General features: G+C 46.8%; 1 protein-coding gene across 14 annotated transcripts in view; it reads left to right on the plus strand.

Moving 5' to 3' along the window:
• The window catches only part of LOC138187065 (transcription factor 12), a 109,477-nt gene that overhangs the window by 26,289 nt on the left and 65,957 nt on the right, over nt 1–17,231 (plus strand). Inside the window, exon 1 of one of the 14 annotated variants that reach the window (XM_069127535.1) lies at nt 13,000–14,022. The exons of the other annotated variants lie outside the window; for them this stretch is intronic. Coding sequence (XP_068983636.1) covers nt 13,837–14,022 — 186 coding nt within the window. The 5' untranslated portion in view covers nt 13,000–13,836. Of the gene's footprint in view, nt 1–12,999; nt 14,023–17,231 lie in introns of those variants that run through there. 14 annotated transcript variants of the gene reach the window in all.

The following is a 17,231-nucleotide window of genomic DNA, read 5'->3' on the forward strand; positions in this document are numbered from 1 at the left end:
GCTTTCCACCGTTTCGCGATCCTATTCGCGGCTGTCGATCCACGAGAAGCTATTTCGTTCCATGCCTGAAAATTATTTTATTCCAGTTTCATCGTGCTAAATTTCCTACTAAATTTCACGCGAATCGGCCAAAGTTGCGAATCACCGTTGCTTTTTAAAACTGTACAATCGTCGTTCTGTAAGAAATCTGCAGGGATCGGAGGAAGGTGTCTCGACTGTTTCGCGTCAGCGATGAATCTCGCGAAAGCAACCGAATTGGAATAGGAATTACGCTTACCACTCGCGGCTAATCTCTCGAGACCAGTTCTATTTAGACACGATCGTGGTAGTCGTCGCTTGACGGAAATATGTTGGGAATTTTCTATAATTTACGAGCGCTGCCTTCTCGAACACGCTATTATTGGACACGCACCGAATGACGCAACGACATTCGCGCCACTTCGAGAAATCCGGGATTTTTGCGGGTACAGGAAACTCGTAAACCGAGATGTCGAACTTACTACGATTACGCTCGCAAATGCACTACTCGTTCTCGCGTCTTATCTCGCTCGCAAAGTGCTACCCTATGGAGGAACCGCGGCGCGTTTCACTCTTTCCACGCCCTTTTAGCCCCCATTGTGTCCAGCTTCCATTTTCGTGCTTTACTAACCCAGACGTGCAGTAAATCCACGTATCTAACTAAAAGTTTTCGTTTCTTTCGCCTTCTCGCGCTCTCTTGTCTACAAATTGGACTGGTTCTCGGTTTTTTCGAGCGACGCGTTCTTACGCGAACTACAGCAGCGCTGCGATTTATCGCCATTATATCCTCGGATAGAGAATCGAGCGTGGCTATTTATCCGAAGAGACGTATTTCTAGAAATTATGTAACGCCATGAATATTTTATTAGGAAAGATACGGATACGTCTGTCACGATTCTATGACACGATGTACATTTTGTTTAAAAAGTTGAAACCTACCGAACAAAGATGAAAGAACGTTCTTCTGGAAAAAGAGGAACAGGAACAAGGGTCATTTTCATAACGAGTCCTTCGATCGGCAAAGAATATAGCGACCGGATAGAGGAAAGACAAACGGGAGAGGCAGGGTTGAATCTGTTCGGCGAAGAGACAGGAGCAAGCGTGGAATTATCGTGCGGCTCTTATCGTATTTATCCCCCTTCCTTTTCTTCACCTTCCTCGTCGATCTTTTTACCTTTTGCTCGTCTCCTTTCGATCCTCCTCACTCTCTCTCTTTCTCTCTCTCTCTCTCTCTCTGTCTGTCTCCGTCTCTCTCTCACTTTCTCTTCCCCTCCCTCCGTTTCGGTTGGCGTGCAAACTCGCCGCAGTGTACAGAGTACACAGCACCGCGCAGCACGGGTTTATGGAGTGAGTTGTCGACTTACAACGGGTAAACCACCCGTCGCCGACGAGGGGAACGGGACGATGAAGCGGTCGTGTTGGCGGGTGGTGGGCTGAGACGCGGAGAGGGGTTGTATCGGCGTGGATAAAGCGAGGAAAGAGGAGAGATATGATCTATACACATATTTTCTGGCTTCGAACGATACGGGAACCGCACCGCGTACGCACGCTCCACCATTGTTCGACCCGCCACTTGAATTTGTTACATCGAACGTCGTTAAGCCGCGTAATTGAAACGGAGAATGATTTTTAGTCGAGCCTGCGCCGTCATTGTCGCCGCGAAATCACCAAACCGACTAGTCTCGCTGCCCTTTCGGTTAATCCCTTTAAGAAGCGGAGGAATTCTCTACTCGCAGGATCGCGTCGTTTATCTTTGCGATTTCTCTCCCTTTCGTAATTTCGTTACACGATTCCATATTGGCTTGCCGCGTATCGATCCTTACAACGCTATCGATACTCGCGGTATGAGATCGTAGATAGAGAATTTTTGTTGGACCAAGTTAATTTCAATAGGAAACGAGGTTTTGTCACGGCGAGTCAGATTAGCGAACGATGCGCAGTCGGCTGAGTATGGAAGACACGGAACGTATACATATATCTGGCGGGCGATCGGCCGAAAATGCACGCGTGAGCGATAGTTTACGGTCATTGTGGGATTATCGCGATAAATTATTGGGTGTATCGCAACTGCGCCTATCGGTATGTCGATAGTATTAATTGGGTCGTCGAGATTATTACCGGGAATGTATCAATAATAATTACCAGTGTACCAGAACGGCCGGCGGATTTTCGTCGAAATTGTAAACCCAAAACTTTAGCTTGTTTTCGGTTCGATTGTATTTTAACCAATCGGGGATGGCGATTCGACGTACGCTCGAGGAACGACGAAACGATACGCTCGTTTATTCCATCAGGTTATTTCATCAGGTATGCTCGCGTCGACTCTTCTTTCTAACTTTTCGAAATTTTACCTCTCGATCTTGCCCTCGTTTTCAGCAGGCAAAAGGGAATAACGTTGTAAGATGTTTGACATAAAGTCGAATAATATCGAATTTAAGGTTAGATAAATGTAATCGCGACGAAAATGACCGAAAGAACGTAGCATGGTCATATCGATCCGAACAAAAGAAAGACGCTGTAATTACACGGACGAGATAACGCTGCGTGTCCGTCGAAGGGTTGAAAACTGGCCCATACGGTGGGTCGAATGGCCCATGGGTGGTTGAATCTTCCACAGCGTGCGCAGGATATTTAACGATCCGTTTCTCTGTCTCACCGCCGACGAACGAGATTAATCTATTACCTTCGACCGGCACGAAATTTCGAGTGGCGAGCTGTCTGTTCATCCCCTGGTCAGGGTCACGTGGCTTGCTGGGGGTTTTTCTACTCGAGTGGTGCTTCACGTGCCAACCTAACCCCGCGATAGTTTTCATGGGGGATTAACGACCACGGTGAGAACCGCGCGCCAATTAACATATCAATCGGGCGATAAATGGATTTATTTTGCTCGCTCCTAGTACTCGCGTACCAGACCCGGATACAATGATTCTTCTGGTTTCGATTTAGGTTTCTGCGGTACCAGCCTTTCAGCATTTCCGCTCGAAATTTTACGCTAAAATAAACAGCATGTGTGCCGTGAGCGTACGGTGGCTGCACTCGCCGGTTTTGTTGCATAGACGATTGCGTAAGGCAATGGGGCTTCATCGCGATCCTCTCCCTTCGAATTCGAGCGGATCCAGAGGGTGTGGTGCGCTTCTAAATTTTTTCGTGTTCCAACACGTGGACGGTCCCCTTACGAAGCGTAGGCCTGTTTCGTCTTTGACGTTATCTAATCTCACGACGGTGCATGCGATAATTTCCAAGTCGTAGCAAGTTTGTTTGAAACTTGTTAACGGAAAAGAGTTAACTCGTCGTGCGGTAATTACTTAGGAAGGTAACGCGTTCTCGATTTCGATGATTTTGTCTCTCTTCTATACACGTTATCGGCCAACGATCTTAGTTTTCGAGATATTCGCCAAAAATTGCCGATAGGTACAACAAAAGATAAGAATTAGCTTTGGGTTAGATGTGGCTTTATCCGATCGCCGCCGTAAGACGAAAACTAAGAGAGTCAGCCGGTTACGCGTTACATTTTACACATCGTCGTAACGAAGAACGCGGCGACTTTCTAAATAGTCATCATCGAGTTAACTTAACCGAGAGACATGTAGAATTCACAGATCGTAATAGGATTAAAAACGTAGTTTCCTTGCAAAGATCTGGCAATTGTTTTAAAAGAGCTTTGTTTTTTCTAAAACGTCTTAAAGGACGAATCAGGCTATCCGGTTTCTACAAAAGACGTTCGTTACGACAGGCGGATGAAAGATTTGCGATACACGTTTTCGTCGAACGAACAGTATCCGGCGAGAATACTCTTCAGGTGTTTTGGAAATTGTGCCAGATTCTGGTAGACCCGGGGTCCTATCCCGGGTCGCTGTATGTATCTATAATTCCTTGAAATTACATGTGTACATACGGTCGCGTGTGTGTGTTTGTTCTACGTAAGCGGCAGTGTTTGCACAATGCGTACAACCCGGCAGAGGGTGCGGGATGATACGAGCTAAATCGAGCACCACCCAAGTGTGCTTCATTTGTGGCCTACCGGCCTGTGAAATTCGGGGGTGCTTCTTTGCTGTACACCCCTCCCCTGCAGCCGCGTCACCGTTTACCCCTCGGCTTACGATGATTTGTCGACTACCGGGGTTATAACGTCGGTGAAAGGTTTTCTAGATGTTGGTAATGCGACTGATACAGCGAGATTCTAAATTCAAGCGTCGATAGCCGTGGTAGCCGATTAATCGGTGGACGTCGAAGGCTGCAAATATTTGACGCGTTTCTTAACGTTTCAAGTTGCATTTGCGCGTTATTATTCTGTCAAATTATAAGAAGAATCTTATTTTTCGTCTCGATCTGGCAAAGTCAGCAATATACGTTACAAATCGCTGTTGTTTCGCGAGTTTGAAGTAAACGATATATCAAGGATCGACCATACTACGTTCTGTCGTATCGGATCTGAAAGAAATTAGGATCAAAATTAATTCGTACTGCGGATAGAGGAGCAATAGCGAGCGGAAGCACGTTTCGTTGGATTCATTCGATGGAAACACCGTTGCTCGCAGCAGCGTCGTTAAATTAATTCCCCGAGCATTTCTTTACAGGCTTCTGAAAATGGTAATCGCTTTCGGACCCTATCATCTACCATTGGAAGGAGGAAGGGAATCTTTTTATTTTTATGGTTCTCGTTCATTCCCATGGATGGTTAATGCGAGCGTCGATTTATGGTAATTGCGGTCGAAACTCAGAGTTCGCTAGACTCGAAAATCGTTCTCGTTTTTTACGTCGTATTCGAGATTGACCCTCTTCGAGTCGCGTCTTGTATATTTCACGTGGGCGAGCCCGTGTGCGTCCCGCCCCCGGTATCTTTGAAAACTATCGAGCCCCGTACACCGGAGCTGATTAGAATTTTATTATCGCGAAGGAGGATAGGAAGGGAAGGAGAGGGGAAAAAAAAGAGAAGAAGCAGGGAAGAGGTTTCCGAAGGGTGGCATATGGCGCGACTCTTCCAGCTTTTGAAGTTTCGGGGATGAAAGAGGCCGCCGGTTCTCGAGTTTACTTGACTCTTGTCCCGCCCTCCGAAGGATTCTCTCTTCCCCTTGCTCGTTTCTTCCTCTTCCTCTTCCTCTTCTTCCTGCTAGTCCTTACTCACGAAACGAGCTACGATCCCTCGTTCCCCCGGTTCCGAGTGGCTCGACTTGTCTTCCGAACTCTCGAAACGACTACCACCGGGGGAGGGGGGTGGGCGGGGGAGGCGAGGTTGGCCAAACATCCGCGTGAATTCTGCAGTTAGCCTAACTCGCCGCGAAAGGATCCCTTGGACACTCTGGAAAAGTTTCACGGAGAACCTTTTGCTAGCTGTCGCGATGATAATTTGCCCGAGCGGAAACTTGCTTTGGAACTTTGCGAAATTTCACCTCGTTTCTTTCGATTCGCCAGAGATTGAACGGCCGATACATTATGGCGTTCTTTTACATTTTGCCTGTCTTACGTTTCCAAGATTCTCTCGTGTTTTCCATCTTCCCTTAGGGGAAACTCGAGCGACCATTTCGCGAAGCGGCTCCCTCCGGTAGAACTAATAGAAATTTTGGCTCGACGTATTCGGATAATGTACCCTAAGTACAGCCATATAAGATAACAGTAAGTGGGGTGAACTAGGATGGATAACGCCATCCTTGCTCCACACAGCTCAGTCACCTACAGGGTTCGCGTGTATCCAACTTTCCTGGTAATTTATTACGATCGACCTACGTTCCCCGTACGACCTTGCGTATCCTCGTTTCTTCTCTCCACATTGAACGCTCTTTCGTTCTCTCTCTCTCTCTCTCTCTCTCTCTCTCTTTCTCTCTCTGCAGCTCTATTCGATATTTTCCTCTCGATGGTCGGTTCGCAGTTTCGTTCAACATTCACGATTTTATATATTCCCACTTTTTTCTTTTACCGGATCAACGTCGAGATAATTCGGATACATGGACGTAACTCTGTCTCTTAATACCATGAGAATTGATTTCTCGAGTTGAATTTAATCCTTTCGGATAAACGACGGTCGAGTCGGCGTTGATCCGCGTTATTTCGTGCGCGTCCAAGTTTAGCCCGCGATCGAGCTCTCGACACCGCTGACGAAGGAAAATCGGGCAGACCGATCAATTTCGGGGAACAATATTTTGCAGTAGTTTGATATTTCTCATGAGTATCGACTATAGTTTGGGACGTACACTATAGCCAGGATGGGTAGGTAGACTAAGCGGCGGAGGTTGGTACTAAATCTCACCCTAAAGCATCCCTACCGAGCCACCCCTAACTACGCTACTAGTGCTCCTGCCACCCCTCGTTCAGTGTCTCGCATTGGCGTAGCTTTCGTCGCAAGGAACGAACCCGGCTATTTCACCATCGGTTGTCCGTCTATGACGTTCAACGCGTTCGCTTTTCAACCTTTCGGTACTTTTGCTTCGCACGAAACCTTCATCCTAGTTGCGTTCGTACGTTTCGATTTCATATCGAATATTAATCGAACGCACTCGCAGGATCGTCAAAGGGGACGTTTGGCGTATCAATTGGCCACGAAAGGGCGGAAGAACGTGGCGAGAAGTTAATCGAGCAGAGAGCGTGAATTTTTTTCCGATGAAAATTCTCCGTGAAGCGGAACGATCGATAAGACGAGCCGCGGTAGCCTCGCGTCGCTCGCGAGAGCCGTGTGCCGCGTAAAGAGAATTAAAAGAAAATAGAATGGCGCGTAGTGAGCAAACGAGAGAGAGACACGTCCCTCTCGATATGGTCGTTGGCTTTCGTTTCCTTTTTAGGACACCGGGCTTCATCCACGTATAAGCGTACATATTCCTCGTATGTTATGCGTTTCTCTCTGTTGCGGTTGCGGCGCAAACCAGCAGATCTAGGGATCGACGTGGTTGGATACGTCGTGCGCTGCCTCGCGATCGAGATTCGTTAGGTCGATCTATATTTGGACGAATCGATCGGCGGGAGGGGAAAATACACCGCTAGAACAACCTCGATTAAGGCTAATCGGGATTAATCTCGCGGATCTCACAATGAGAGACCTCCTGTTCTTCTGCGTCTTCGCCTGGCCATTCCGCCGAGAGCGAGCAAATTAAAAAGAATTAATTAGAGAGATTAGATATAGAGTCTCGCTAACGACGAGTCAGCCTCGCAGCAAGTCACGCAGTGATTCTTTTCGCGAGTCGCGTGTGTTCCATTCCGATGCATAAATCTATCGAAAATTGACCATTCGTTAGTGGCTTAATTAACCGAGTAAACAACGGTGGAACGCGGAACGTGCGCGTAATCGAGATTTATTTCCTCATTCAGAGCACCTTTTAACGTAGCCATCTCCCACTCCAATCCATTGCCAATCGTTCTTCCGTATCGTCCCTACTTCTTCTCTAGAGAGATTCGAGCTCTCCTCGCCCATGTACGAATATTCGATTGCCTCTAAAAGAAAGAAACAAAAAAAAAAGAAAAAAGAAAAAAAGAAGAAGAAGAAGAAGAAAAGGCCACGTTACGTAGTACGAAGGTCTCAGAATTTCGTTTGTGATCCAACGTGATGCGTCGTATTTCCATCTTTCCAGAGGTAGAATCGATTCGATAATTTTCCCAATAGAATCGATGGAGGAGCGACGTCCAGAATACACAAAGCCAATACTCGGCTACAACCTCCGTGAGTCGCAAGAAAGGTCAGATTAAGCCCTTTTCCTTCCTACGCTGTCGAGCAATTCCGTTTTCCATTGAGCTTACGCCAGTGGCGTCGCCCCCAACCCGTCTCTATATACCCCGTCGCCCTGCAGTTAATGTGTTCCAGGGTGGAACCCAGCCCCCCTTGGCTCCCCTCCTCCCAGACCGCCCCCAATTTCAGCCCTCTTTCCACATCTACCCTTACCGTTTCCCTCTCTCCAACCTCCGAAACCCACCCAACTCAGGATCTCGGGTTTGCCTCAACGAGAGAATATTTCTCTTTCTCGCTCGCGCTCTCTCTCTCTCTCTCTCTCTTTCTCCCTCTCTCTTTCTCTCCCGACCCCTCTCCATGCTTGGCATCTTTCTCTCCTTTCGTTTCTACGCTCGTATTCCGGCCGTTCTCTTTGTCTTTCACTCGTTCGCCTTCCTCTTCTCTGTACGTTCTCTCTTTGTTTTAGAAATTAGAAGCGGATTACCGAATCCCCTTTTCAGCTGCGCTGTTATTAACTATTACCTTTTAGCCATTCACCCTCGCGCACACCGAACGAGTTGTACCGGGAAATTAAATCACTTTTATGGAACTTTGTATTCGCGACGATTCTTTCTCCCCGCGATATAACGGGCTAAATTTTCGGGGGCATAGGTGCGCGTTCTCCCTCGAATAAACGACGTATGTTTCAGCTGTTACCGTTCCAGATTTTACAGTCCTGTCATTTTTTACCATTTTTCCTCCTCTATGTAATCACATGGTTTCCATGATTATGGTTGTTTCCATCTAGCTCCATTTTTACAGTACTCTCCTTTCATCGGTTCGTCAATCGTCCGTTCGTTCGTTCGTTCGTTCGTTCGTTCGTTCGTTGGCAGTCGCGATTTCGGACAATTTTCGCGTTATCTAAGGATCGACCTTAATTAGATGAGCGAGAGTCCGGGAGGCTCGTCGCGAGACGCTCGGAATGGCACAAAGTACGGAGTTCCGTCTACTCGCCGGAGAGGCTTTTTGTCGGATCCTCGTGAACACGCTCGACAAGGAGCATCAGCCGACAACGACCGCGGTCTTATGATTTTTTTTCCTGCCTCTGAACGGGGGACCATGCGACGACGAAGGAGAAGAGGCGTCCGGGTCGACGACTCTCCACCTCTCTTTCTCGTCTCTGTCTTCTTCCTCTTGTCGTGTTCCCCGTCGTTTCTTCCTCCTTGTACTTGGATGTCTTCACACATCGGTCGAGGCGCGCGGAGAGCCGCCGATGATCGCGAGGAGTTGCAGTTTACACAGTTGGCCAGGCGAGGTTACCTAATTATTTGTTGCCCGTTGCCAATGACGAAACGTTCCTTGCTGCCGTTCCAGGTTACCACCGTGTCGTTTCTTCGTCTTCTCGTTACCCTTTTCCCTCCGAAAATATAATATAGTGCTTATTTCTCACGGCTAGAACTCGTACGTACGGCAGAGCAGAAGAAACACAAACAAGCTCGCTATCGCGTTTTCTCTGTGACGTTGCAAAGATATGCGACACCGTTACTGCGTCTACTACTATGCCTACTACCACGTAGCATCCATTTTCTCAACGAATTTCTTCGTCAAAGTACGAAACTGCGTACGAATTCGCGCGGGGATTAGCAGAATAGAGAAAAACGGCTGTTAGGTACTCTGTGCTTTTTTTCAACGTACGTATTTATATCTGCAGATTTAATTCTTAAAACCGGCGACGTAGATGAAAATAATATTCGGCAACACACCGTATACCAGTGATCTCGAGGTGGGGACTAGTGATACGACAAGTACTTTTCGAGATTTACGGCGGTCGTATTAATGCCAGCAAGTGCACCGCGGGAGTCCAGGGAATCCCTGTGGCCCTGGACCATGCAACGTAAAATTCTAACGTGCTCGGGGGACCGACAGAATCCATCCTGACTTTAGTATCTCTCTTCCAACCAACTTCACGCATCGTCTTGCTCATCGACTCGATCCACGAATCCGAATTACGCAACTACGTATACGAACGCGCCACGTCTTCGTTACTCGTCTTTGAACTTGACGAACTTTTCGAACACGTTGTTTGAAAAACGTCCGTGAATCTGGATAGAAGATGTATCCGCGCGTGAGTAAGGACAAAACGAGGATGACAGGCCAAGAACATAACGATCTATATTTTTCACTGGAAGGGAAAACAATAAATTTTATGGTTCAAAGGTGCGTAAAAGGGAAATTTGCACGTGCGTGGACGATCCACAAACGCTCGCGTCCCACGTTTTAGTCGTATTGGTGGGAAATGACGAGGCTACCCGAGACAGACACTTTCCGAAGCATTCCAGCTGTACGTTGCTGGTGCTCCATTGTGCCGGCAGTTTTGCTTCGTTTGGGTTTAGTTTGGTACCTGTCGGTTCTAATGATTTTATTGGCCGTAGTTTCCAAGGTTATTTACACCTGACGACAAGCGTTTCTACGATGCACGGTCGTTCGGTTTGACTTCACGGTGTCTTATTGTTCGGCCTATCCTTCTACTATTTATTACTTTGTTCTTGAATTTTTGCACGAGCATTTTTTTCTCACTTGAAGAAAAAGGTTTGAAGGAACCTTGCAAATGTTTTTCAGGTGCTAGCATTACCTCTCGTTGTTTCCTACGACTGTGGAGAGTCGATCGATTCGATCCAAGCATTCGCTTCGAGGATCGAATCTTCGATCAAATGCCATCAATAGAGAAGGTCTTTGCAACGATTGATGTCAATTCGTTTGGTTGTCGCTGAAACAAACTCGACGACAAGTAGAATACAATGGCTCGCGAAAGTATTTGAACGTTTGTAGAAACTTTCTATACGTATGCTATACGAAATATTTTGAAATTTCATTGCAGCCGATGGCAGACCCGATTGTAATAACCAACGATATTTAACGAGAAACTAGGAAACGTTTTATACGACACGCGTAATATCTACGCGAATGTTTTCTTTGGTAAAAGTGTTCAAATTCCTTCATGGACCCTCCGTGGACCGTACATTTCGTATGGACGAATCGATCGTTTGGAAAAACGAAAGAAACCGGATGTCGTTTGGTTTTGGCAACTAATTAGCGGGCAGTGAGTGTCTTTCGATGACCGCGATATCTCGAGGAAACTTTTTCCATCGTAGAGGTTACGCTGGCCATATCCGGATTTCAGTCAGGAAAACTGGAACTCTCGTTCGTTTGCCAAGTGGGTTAGATTGGGTCGGGTGAGGTTAGGTAATTATATACCTTCGGCCAGTCGCGTGGGTACGACACTAAAATTACTCACGAATTTCCAACTAACGAGCTCTACCTTTGGCGCCACCAGCTATCTCGTTTGTCTTCCCAGACAGATTTTCCGAAACCGCGGCATCGCCGCGAGTCTTCCGTCCTCCTGAATAAAGATATTTTCGCCTAACAGATCGTTTAGCGACACTTCAACACGCAGAAACATCGTCCGTCCGCTCGCAGAATTAATGTTTTGCGCGCATCTCTCTAACTGGTCTCTCTAACTGCTAATGATATTGCTTTTCGAAGCCATCTCGCCTTCGCATCCGTATATTTTCGCCATCTTTCGTTAAATCGTTCGCATTTCATTAAAAACGACGATACGCCGCGATAAAAATGGTCCTCTTATTTCTCCGTATGGCTATTTATCTACCGGTTAGTTTATTGTCTTTTTAAAAAAGTTGGAAATACGTTCGTGCGTTGTCGCAACAGTTACAAGAAAACAGCTTGTGCTTTTCCATACGCCCGTACGTACAAAAAAGAGTCGGTGTTCCGTCTTATACGTGGCAAATATCGAACGACAAAGATATTTAACGAGAAAAAGGAACTCGCGACGACGAACTCCCGCATCGATTATCGAGAATTGGAAAAGATTGAAAGGACTTTGGCGACCTTCGAACGGAATCGAAAGGGAAATGCCTGTCCTTCGAGGGTACGAACTTCTCGCGGTCGATTCATCGGTTCTCGGATCCGATACGCGGCAACCTCGTTTCGTTTCGCATCCACGTACCGAACGAATCGTCCCGCGTCCACCTTTGTTTCTCCATCGGATCTCGTGTAACACGGAGCTTTTGTCTCCTGAAACAGCGGCACTTTCGCGTACACGGGGAGAAGATATCCGCGCTCGCGCACCGCCGTCAGCCACCTCTCTCCCTTGCTCTTTCTCTTGCTCTCTTTCCGACTCAACAAGTGGACCGATGTTTTCGGCGTGGTACATAGCCGGCAGAGAGCCAGAGAGCTATCCACCCACACTCTCAGCTCGGCTTGTCGTTGCTACACGAGTGCCGGCTTGTGCGGGCAAAAACGCTGGCCCTTCGCGCTAGGGGTTGCTTCCTGTGAACCGAGCATCAGCGACGAGGCGAGGGGAGGATAAACCAAAACGCTGCAGGCCCGACCACTGCACGCTGTGGAAAGAAGAAGAGAGGCTACGGTGTGCTCCCTCTGGGACCGGAGAGAGGCCCTGTGTCTCTAGTAACAGCTTCGAAATCTTTCGGATATACCTTGAACGGATATTTGTGTGTTTACGAGGAATTTTAGTACGCAAAAATACGCAGGATGCGTGCGCGTAATGTACAAAGATATATAAACCGTTGCAACTACGCTAGTCGTTATGACGTTTAGCGGTCGAAACGCGAATCTTCGACCGCGATAGATACTACTCTGGCCATTTTAGTTTCGAACGCAATTTCCACGCCAAGAGTAGGATTACAGGTGCTATTACAACTATGCTATCGGCTCGAGAAATTATGTAACAAAATCTCGATAACCGTAAGATGCGTGCAATCGACCCGGACACATTTGAAAACGTTAACGACACGATCGGCCAGTCTACGGCGTAACATCGGTTTTGCATCGGCAATTAATAAAACGTGATTTTTATCGCGTTTGTAGGAAGATTTGACGGCTTCGAAGATGTGAAAAAAAAAAAAAAAAAAAAAAAACGGGAGAATAGAAATGATAAATAATGCAAACGATATCGATAGATAATAACGACGATAACGTTGTAATTTTCGTACGGAGAACGAAAAGATCTCTACGTAGTGGATTTAAATACGTAGCCGTATCGGTTAAAGAGATGATATTTACAATTCGTTTTCATACCGGGAAGACAGGTAAGCGGTGTTCGGTGTTGATCGAGGAAAGGCTTAGGGACGAAGAAAGCGATATTATAAAAAGTTTGCTTGAAAAATTTGTTCGTAAACTGACTGGAAAGAAATTCAAATACCCATCGCTATCCGCGCGTCGAGGGAAGGGTGGTGGGGATGGTGGCGGCGGAGATAGTGGGGACGCAGACTCGCGGGGAAGGGGAGTGGTGGGGAAGCTGCCTCCCTTCGCGAAGCGTCAGTCTCGTCGCGTCCCGTGAACCGAACGGAGCTTTCATCGATGCTTCTCTTCTCTATTTGTTCATTCCCCTCCGACTCCTTGCGATCGTTCTCTCCTCTCGTTTCAAGTTTCGTGTTAGTCGAACGGTGAAGTACAAAGTTTGTGATCGTTTTGGTGCTATCGCATCGAGTGTTCGCATGGACAGTAACCAGTGGAAAGTAACGCGAACTGTACGATACGTAGATCGGAGGATTCGCGAGGATTTCTACGTACGTATCGCAGATTCGTGGAATTATCGTGCCGACGAACGCTCGAGTCTCAGCGACTGTAACAGAAACAGGTGTTCAAAGGCTGATCGGAAAGCGACGCCACGCGAACGATGGTGCGGAGGCGGGCGGGTGAATCGTAGTACGGCTACGCGATGCGTCCTCGTGGTACGTGGCGTCGGTGACTCGAGTCGTCACATTTTTTTCCCATCTATATACCGATGATTCTATGAATGTTAAGAGAAAAAGAGAGAATCCACGATGCGTGTTACGTTCGATAGAGATTTGTTCGATGGTAATGCTTCGTTTGTTGATTTTCTTCTTCGTTGTCATATATACTGATATATGCTTGGAGAGAATTGGTATTTACGTGTTGCTCCGTTTCTCGAGTGGAGTCGTACACAATATATCCGGCTTCGGTAGCGTGACCGAGCAGCGAGTATAAATACTGGCGGCGAACGAGTTCGGTTCGTCGGACGATGAGAGCGATAAACAATCTGTATTGGAACGCGATCGTTGGCCAGATTTGATAATATCGATCACGGTGACTCGTCCACGTTGCCAGAAATCCGTCGTAGCCGCAGAATGCAGTCGAACACGATACTGCGCGATGTCACCAGCACCGAGAAGCTGATGGGAAACAACAACAATTTGAACAACAACGGTTCCCCTGGCGCAGATATAATGTTCCAGATGGAAGATGATAGTTTAACGCAGCTTGGAAGCGTGTTTCAGTCGGCGTATCAGTCGATCGTCGGAGGTAGTGCTCAGGTAAGGGAGAAATTAATAAACGTTTTTTTCTCATTCTCTCGCCCTCTCTCTCGCTCTCTCTCTTTTGTTTATTTATATACTAAGACAGGATACGATATCGTTTCGCTCCGATTTTGTTCGCTACGTGCGCTTACTTTCCTCGTCTCGTAACACGATTATTTGGTACAGTCGCGATTTGCAGTCGGATCGGAGGAAAGTTTGATTCGTTGTAGCCGAGAAAGAGTTTCTGTTACTCGGTGGGGTTGCTGGCTCGTCCCCGTTGAAACGGGTAGACCGGATGCACCAGTTGGAAACGAGTTCCTTTCAATCTGGAAGTTTTTCACGGTGCACGGAGTTTCCCTGTAAATCCGATTGTGCGTCGATTGAAAATAGGGGCACGTTTACGATTTTCTCTGTGTATCCGACGGAGCGTGCGGAGCACGCCATCGGTCCGCTGACGTCAGGATTACGTCACGAACATGGCCGTCGTCACGTGGGCGGGCACGTCGGTCGTTCGCTCTTTTTGCGCCGGCACCCTTCTTTTCTCTTCTCGCGCTCGCTGTTCCACGTTTTTCAATTTTATCGCTACTCAAATTCCGAAAGTTCACACGATCGCGGATCATCTATAGGAACCTGTGGAACCTGTACACGAACCGTGTGAAACGAAAGGTGGAAAAGATGGTGGAGATTGTACGAGATAAGCGTCGTCGATGGAGCGTTTTAGCGCTTAAATTTAAAAAATTTCCGAAAAGCGAAGCGAGTCGCTCGGATCTTTTTACGTATAATCGTGTTGTTTCCCTTTTCTCTGCGTCGACGTAGCTCGAGACATCGCGCTTTGTTCGTCGTTGGAAACGCTTCCCTTTTAAACGGTTGGCTGGAAAGTGGGATTTTCTAACGCACGTACGCAGAAATTGGTCCACGAATTAGTACGATTATCTCCGGAAAGACAGTCCGCGTAATAAGGCGTCGTGGAATATCAGAAACTCAGCAAGGGACTCGTCTATTTCGACTCGTATGGCGGCAGTGAGTCATCATCATCCCTGCATTGTTTCGTTAAATGGAATTTCTATCTAATTTAAATGCGGCTTAGCCAGAAATAATGCGATTATGCGTTAGCTTATTCTGTTTGTTAATCTCCTTTGCACACCATTGTCACCCTGACGGCGAACGAGGCAGAGGTAAAGCGAGAGAACGAACGAGGGAAAGAGACGAGAGGAGAGAACCTCGATGTTCCGCTGTACCCTCCGCGCTTCCCTCCACTTTGCCATTTTGTACGGCACTGTACATTATTTCAGTACAGTCCACACACAGCCACTAGATCCTCTCTGGCTTATGGAGTGGTCGCAGCGGTTCTCCTTTTCCAGTTGGAACTTTAATTTCTTCTTAATCGCGCCTCCGGAAGTTGCATCGTTCGATAAATCTCGCCGTTGCTCGTGGAACGTGTTTTACTCGCCGCTAAACGCAACTGCGCCCACGTTCTTCCTTCTCTCTTTTTCCTCTCTGCGTTTCGTCGCTTCCATTTCGTAGATTCTCCAGATCTAGATGTAGCAAAGATCGATCCAAGTTTTCCTCTGGTAGAGCATTTGTTGCGCAACTCTCGAGCAATTTTCGTTTCACGACCCGTTTTCGTTTCTCTTTCGGCGGCTTATTAGCGGTACAAAAGCGACGCGATTACAAAAGACTCGCGTCACCACGAGAGACAACAGGTTGCCTCGGTTAGTCTCTCCTACCTGAATGACGTTAGATCGACATCTGCCGGTCCATTATTCCTCCAACTTTTGCAATAGCTTCTCCAAATTGCCAATTACAGGAGAGAGACGTTGATTGCTGCTCGAACGTATCGAAATTCGTCACCGCATTAAACTCACGCGATTAAAAATTGAAGAAGAAATTATCTCCTTCTTAGAGTGGCTCACGGAACGAATAGCAATCTTTCGTCGATATATTATCAACGTTTTCACGTTTTACTAACACCGTTACTCTTATATTTACCGTATCCTCTACCTTTCGATCAGCGCGGTTGGTCGATTCGGTTAAAAAGGTTCAAGAATCCGAAGATAGGGAGTTTGCCAAGTAACCAAACAATTCTATAATATATATATATATATATATATATATATATATATATATGTATATAACTACGAACGCCGATTTTGTTATCGCATGCTGGCTATCAAAGTTAATTACATCGGACAGTTCTTGTGGATACATTATACAAACATTTTGAAATCTTATTAACACCCTAATGAGATAGGAGTGTCGTAAACAAAAAGAAATAGTAAATGGCACTAACGGTTAATACGACTACGCGATATTCGATAAACGAAACAAACAGATCGGAGCATTTCAGGTAAGATTCATCGTCGTAAGGGACATTATCTCGATGAAAATCTTATTTCAGTATCAAACTAAGGGCAGCGTTTCATCGTACGATAAAATGTCTTTTGCGATATTATAATTTTAAAATGTTCTTTACGATACGTTCGTAATTGATTTCTAGAAGCGTTGAAAGACTTTTGCGAGCCACTGTATTTGTCCAACGGGAATCCTCGATCCAATTACGTAACTCTAACGAAGGTAGGGCGATAAAAACGTCGCAAATTTGTTAGAACAGCCCTTATCGGCCGTCGATACACAAGAGGGCGGAGGTTCGTCTTTATTTCACCTCTTTTTTCTCTCTCTCTCCCTTTCTCGGCTATTTCTCTCCGTGATCTCGATTTCGAGCGTCTGGTGAAACCAGTTTTTGATCGGGTCGACGTAAGGCTAGCCATTTCCGGTCCGTGCTCCTCCCTTCGTTCGTAGCTCATATCCGGTACGACACTTGCAACGTTTGAAACGTTCAGCTCTCCACGGCCGGCCCTCGAGGAGCTTTTTTCCGCGCTTTTGTCGGGCGTAAAATCTTGGCCGAGTCATCGTCGGAGGAGGCGACCACTTAAAAATACGACAACAAAAAACGGTACGTTCGTTATGAAAGCGTTATCTCTCTTTGGACCAGACTTAATTAGCCGCGTGCTCGCGCGCGTTCATTTTTCCGCTAAAAGCGGAGTTGCAATTAAGCGTTTAAATTAGCCGCTCGCTGGCCGCGTAAGTGGCCAACGGAATATCGTTTCGTAACCCGTAACGCTGCGCTGTCGATTCTCTGTCAGCTTCGATCGCGTTCTCTTTTCGAGATCTCCGATATATCACGCGTTATCGGTTCTCATTACGGTGCTAATGAAATTTCCAAATCT

Source organism: Bombus flavifrons, chromosome 14 (assembly GCF_040668555.2).
Source record: "Bombus flavifrons isolate JBK064 chromosome 14, iyBomFlav1_principal, whole genome shotgun sequence".
In the NCBI taxonomy this organism is placed as follows: domain Eukaryota; kingdom Metazoa; phylum Arthropoda; class Insecta; order Hymenoptera; family Apidae; genus Bombus; species Bombus flavifrons.